At 54.5% G+C, this 5,289-nt stretch overlaps 1 protein-coding gene across 3 annotated transcripts in view; it reads left to right on the forward strand.

Annotated features, from left to right (window-relative positions):
* The first annotated feature begins 960 nt into the window (after window positions 1-960).
* Window positions 961-5,289, forward strand: part of Igf1r (insulin like growth factor 1 receptor) — a 275,245-nt gene continuing 270,916 nt past the window's right edge. For 2 of the 3 annotated variants that reach the window (XM_055623143.1, XM_055623144.1), the window contains exon 1: window positions 968-1,078. In XM_055623143.1, the coding sequence (XP_055479118.1) occupies window positions 985-1,078 (94 nt within the window). In that variant the 5' untranslated portion in view covers window positions 968-984. Of the gene's footprint in view, window positions 1,079-5,289 lie in introns of all 3 variants that reach the window. The other variant, XM_055623145.1, reaches the window with a different exon arrangement.

Raw genomic sequence — 5,289 nt, forward strand, 5'->3', positions numbered from 1 at the left:
TGTTTACCAGCATTAACTCCGCTGAGCGGAAAAAAAAAAAAAAAAAAAAAAAAAAAAAAAGGAGGAGGAGGGGGGGAACCGAGGAGGAGCGAGCGCACCGGGCGAACTGGAGAGAGGCGAGCGACGGGGAAGCAGCCAGCGAGCCTGTCCCGGCGCGCCCGGCGCTCGCAGACCCTCGGCCCCGCTCCCCGGACCCTCCACGCCTCTCCCGTGCCTGCGAGGGCTCCACGGCGCGCGGCGTGCTCGGCTTTGACCTTCAGCGAGCCGGGGCCCCCGCGCACGGAGTCGGCGGCGGGTGGGGGCCGACGCGGGGCGGCGGGAGTGCCGAGTGGTGCGCGGCCGCCGCTTTGTGTGTGTCCTGGATTTGGGAAGGAGCTCGCGGCGGCGGCGGCGGCGGCGGCGGCGGCGCTGAGGGAGGAGGCGGCGGCGAGCGGAGCCCGGAGGAGGAGGAGGAGGAGGAGGAGGAGGAGCCGGAGGAGGGGGAGCCGCTCATTCATTTCCACTCCGCATTTCTGCCCCTCGCCGGCCTCGCCCGCGCCCGGGACTTCGGACCAGTCTCGCCAACTGCGTCGCGCTCTCCTGCCGCGGAGGCTCGGGCGGTCGCTCCCTCCGGGGGAGTGGGGGGACACGTTTGTCCCCGCCCGCGGCGATCTGGGCTCCGCTCCTCTCTCTGTACAGTTTTTCCCCCCTCTCCTGCATCTCTGGGTTTGCAAATGGAGGCCGACGACGCCGACAGCCCGCCCCGGCGCGCCCCGGCTTCCCGACTCCGCCGCGCCGTGGGCCGCTGCTGCCGGCGCTGAGGGGCCGCCCCACACCACCCGCCCTGTCCACGCCGCCTTCCGAGGACCGTCGCCTGCGCTTCTGCCGTTCGGACGAGAGTGAGGACTGAGTTGGAGACTTTTTTTCTTTTTCTTTTTCTTTTTTTTTTTATTTTTATTTTTTTATTTTTTTTGGGAAAAGGGAATTTCGTCCCAAATAAAAGGAATGAAGTCTGGCTCCGGAGGAGGGTCCCCGACCTCGCTGTGGGGGCTCGTGTTTCTCTCCGCCGCGCTCTCGCTCTGGCCGACGAGTGGAGAAAGTGAGTATTTCGCCCGCCGCCCGCGGCCACTGCGGGAACTTTTCCTCCGAGGGGCTGCGCCCTGTTCGGGGAAAACTCAGTTGCCACGGGCGCAGCTGTCGGAGTCCGGGGCCGGGGAGCAGAGGGAGGGTGGGGCTCTCCCGGAAGGCCGGGGAGGACCGGGGCCCGAGTTCAGGGCTCCGGAGCCCCACAGGCCCCAGCTCAGGGCATCCGCGCGCGGAAGGGGCCTCGGGGCTTTCTCTTTCGCTGTCCCGGGAGCGCTGTCCCGCGCGCGGCCTGGTGGGTGGGCAGCGCTCGCCCCCCTGCGGTTCCCGGGCAGCCCGCGCGTGGGCACTTGCCGGGGAAGTTGGCCTCCGGGTGGGACCCAGGGTCCCCGCCACCCTCGTGTCCGTCCCCCCCTCCGCCATCCTGGCGCGCCGCTCCGCACCCAGCTCCCGTCCCGCGCGGCGCACCATGGTGACAGCACCCTTGGAGGCTCTCGGCGGGTGGCTGCTGGGGTGGACCTAGTGCGCCGTGGCAGCGAGCGGGAGCCTCCCGCCCCGCGGGGTGCAAGTTGTCTCTGAGGGGGAGGTGCGGGGTGGGGAGGCCTCGCGGCCCCAGGACACGTTTCCAAACACCGCCGCGCGGCCTCCAGTCGCCCAACTTGTTTGGCCCATCAGGCCCCTCGGGTTCTTGGCCTTTCGCATCTCAGGAGCCTGTGGGCGTCTAGTCCCTCTTTCCCCCACGGCTTAGTGCTTCGGGGCCACCCGGGGTGGCCCTCGGGGTGCGAGGTGTGTTTTCCCTAGATAAGTGTGAGCTTAGGACCTTCAGACTTCTCTTGGGGGTGGGTGCTGGGAGTGGGGGGGATTGGATCCCCAGCTTGGGGGGTCCTTGGGCAAAACTCTCAGTTTCTACGCAGCCCTGGACGCTTCTTCCTAGAAGTGTTTAAGTAAGAGGTGGTAGGGACGCCAGCCCATGTGCAGAGCCGACGTGCCTTTCCACACACACGTGCTCTCGGCGCGGATTTAGGTGCATCCACAGCCACACGGCCACGAGGGGACACCTGGCCTCCTGGCCTGGGCGAGAGGTGTCGCGTGCGGTGGTTTGAGCTCCGTCAGGATCCGGAGTGCGGTAGTGGAGGGGTGGTTGTTTTGTTTTGCGAGCGCGGAGCCCTGGCCTTGGTTTTGTTGTGGCCAGAGTTGTGTTGCACTGCCAAACCCCCGCCCCGCACTTCCTTTGTACTCACTTAATAAGCAGTATCGCTCCACGCTCGCTATCGCTTGCAATCTGATAGCTTTTGTTTTGATGGTGTCGGGTAGGAGTAGGTGTGTATGCGGGGGGGGGGGGGGGGGGGGGGGCGGGGGGGGGGGGCCCCCCCCCGGGTGTAGGGGGGGAGGAGGAGGAGGGGGTTTTGTTCTCGAGAAAAAAAAAAGTGTGGCATACTGGTGCTTTTGAGATGGTAGAGTAATTTGAACACGATTAAAAGTTTAAATGCAGTCTTCGAGTTGGGGCTGGGGAAGTGAGGGCGTGCAGATGAGTAATGTTTGCAGAATGTATGCAGGTGGTGCCCATTAACTTCGAGAAATCACGACCTAGCCTTGAGGAGTTAGCGAGGTGGGGGGACGGTGGAGGCTGCGTGGAGCGTGCGGCCCACCGCTTGGGCGGTTCACAAAGGCTGTTTCTATAAACAAACCCTTGAACCTCTTTTAAGAACCGTCTGCGGTGGAGTAGAGCAGATCTTTAAAGAACTGTAGGTATTTACTGCCTAGAGTAAGGCGCAGACTGGGCCGACCCCACAAATCTGGGCTCTCCTGTCCTTTGTTTTTCAAACTTTGAGCACACTGGATTGGGCGAAAGGCTTCTGGCTCCTTTCTGCTCAGGCGCTTAGACTGTGTTTGGGGAGGGGGGTGGAGGGGAGGGAGGATTACAAGCCTTTAAGGACTAAATATGGTTTAGAAATCACTAAGAACGAGTCCATTTGACCATGGCATCCTATTGTACTGTGTACTTTCTCTACTTTTGTTATTTAATAGTAGAAGTTTTGAAATGCAAAGCAGCAGCGATGGCCGGCAACAGGAAAGGATGGGGCTGGGTCTTCACGAAGGATTTTTTTTTTTTTTTTTTGTGCAGAAGGAGGGCTGCAGGAGAAGGGTACTTTACTATGTATTGTTTTTAATCCCTTGATGACCAAGCGCTTCCTGAGGCTTCTTTTATGATGGTCAGTTCCTTTAAATGTGATGGATGGCTAGGAAGCACCCAGGATCCCGGTTCGGGCCTGCTGAAGGCAGCGTGTTCACAGCGTTTAAGCCTGAGCGGTGGTGCTAGACCACGTAACTCAGGAGTAAGCCCCTCCGAGCCAGCAGAGGCAGTCTTTGAGGCACGCTGGTTCACTTGCCGGTGTTAGATGTAGGGATTGGTGGTTCTTTGGAGTGTGGACAGCAGTGGGGTGTTTTGCTCCTTAGCTTGGGACGGTGGATGTTTCTTGAAGCAAAGGCAGCCCTGCAGACATGTTTGCGTTATGTTTGCGTTGTAGCCGGAGAGTCAGCAGACCCACACAGGGGAGGTGGGGAGTTTTGAGTGGCAGCTGGATCATCTGCGGCTGTTCTCTGTTTTGAGAATCAGCATGCACTTTAGAGTTATTGTGGCCGGCAACATCCCGTTGTCAGAGGAAGGGAGGTATGTGAAATGTTGGTGTTTAAAGAAGATAGTGCTTTATTACCTACCAGAAGGAGAATCCAGAATAAGAACTTTTGGAAGAATCTAACTAGTAAATTACAGTTTAGGTTTTTCTTCAGGGAAGTAGCAAGTCAACTGTGCTTTGTGGAGGGACAGAAAGCTGGGGGTTCAGGACTTGGAAGTTTAAAATGTCATATGTTTGGATTGTCGAAAGGGTTAGGAAAAAAATTCTCTGAAATATGCCAGGGTTGAATAGCAGGCCTTTAAAGTCTTACAGATGAAGTAAGTGATAAAACACCAAATCTTGTATGATTCCATTTACGTGAAATGTTCAGCCAGTCGTGGAGACAGAGGAATTGCTCTCCAGGTGCTAGGGGAGGACAGGCTGGAGAGTGACTGTTAAGGGGCACAGGATTTCTTTTGGAGGGTTTGATGAAAATGTTCTAGTCTTAGTTTGTGGGGGTGGCTGTACAACTCTGAATCTACTACAGACATTGAACGCATGCTTGAAAATGCTTGAAAACCGTGGCTCGGGGTCTGTGAATGACCTCCGAACCTGTTCTGTTTTGGTTTGGTTTAAATTTGCAAAGATCGAGAAGAATACGTTATGCTGTCTAAGATTTTTAAGTAAACATTAATGCAGGTTGGTATTGCCTTTTTTTTTTTCCTTTAAATTCATGACCTTTTAAGATCCATGAATTACTGCAATACAACAAATTGATAATTGAAGCTGTAACAGCAGGGATTGGATGCCAGGCAAGAGACAGACAAGCAGAAAAAAAAAAAATTCCTGCTCTCACTTAGCTTGGTAATTGAGGGGTTGAATTTGAAGCAGCAACACACAAATGCCAATGAAAGTGAGATTTTTATTTTATTTTATTTTTTTTTTTCCGTCAGTAAGAATACTCAAACTGAACCTGACATGAAGATCTGTAGGGCTTAGGAACCCAAACCAGGGCCCTGTTTCTATCTACAGTTCTCCAATGAAGACATAATGTGCTGCCTGGAGCAGGAAAGGGAGTTGTTTCTCTCCCGTAGTAACTGCAGGTGGTAGTGATGGCCGAGGAGGCACCTACCTCACTTCAGGGCACCGGTGCGTCGTTTTCTTTTCTTAACTGACAATTTTTATTTCCTAAAGACTCCAGAATCAGGGCAGGTGGGTCTTGATTGGTTACAGTTGTTGTTCAGTAGCCTGTATTCACATTTTTTTAAATGAAAAAAAAATAAAATTTCTTATAAATTTTAAGAATACAGTCAAGTGTGTGTTTTTTTTTTTTTTTTTTTGTTTTTTTTTTTTTTTTTTGTCATTTTGTTCTTTTCCTCCCCAAACTGTTGTGCCTTTATCTAAATGTACTTTGCCTTTTCCATAGGCACAGACCTAGAAAGTAATGTTTCCATTGGGTTTTGGTCTTTGTCTCGTGGTTTTTATTGGTGAATATATTTCCCACTCTTGGTATCCTTGCAAGGTAGGTCAGTAATGAGCATCAGCTGTACCTTCTTCACTCTTTGCCTTCCTTCCTTCCTTCCTTCCTTCCTTCCTTCCTTCCTTCCTTCCT

Source organism: Psammomys obesus, unplaced genomic scaffold (assembly GCF_907164565.1).
Source record: "Psammomys obesus unplaced genomic scaffold, mPsaObe1.curated_primary_1811, whole genome shotgun sequence".
NCBI lineage: Eukaryota > Metazoa > Chordata > Mammalia > Rodentia > Muridae > Psammomys > Psammomys obesus.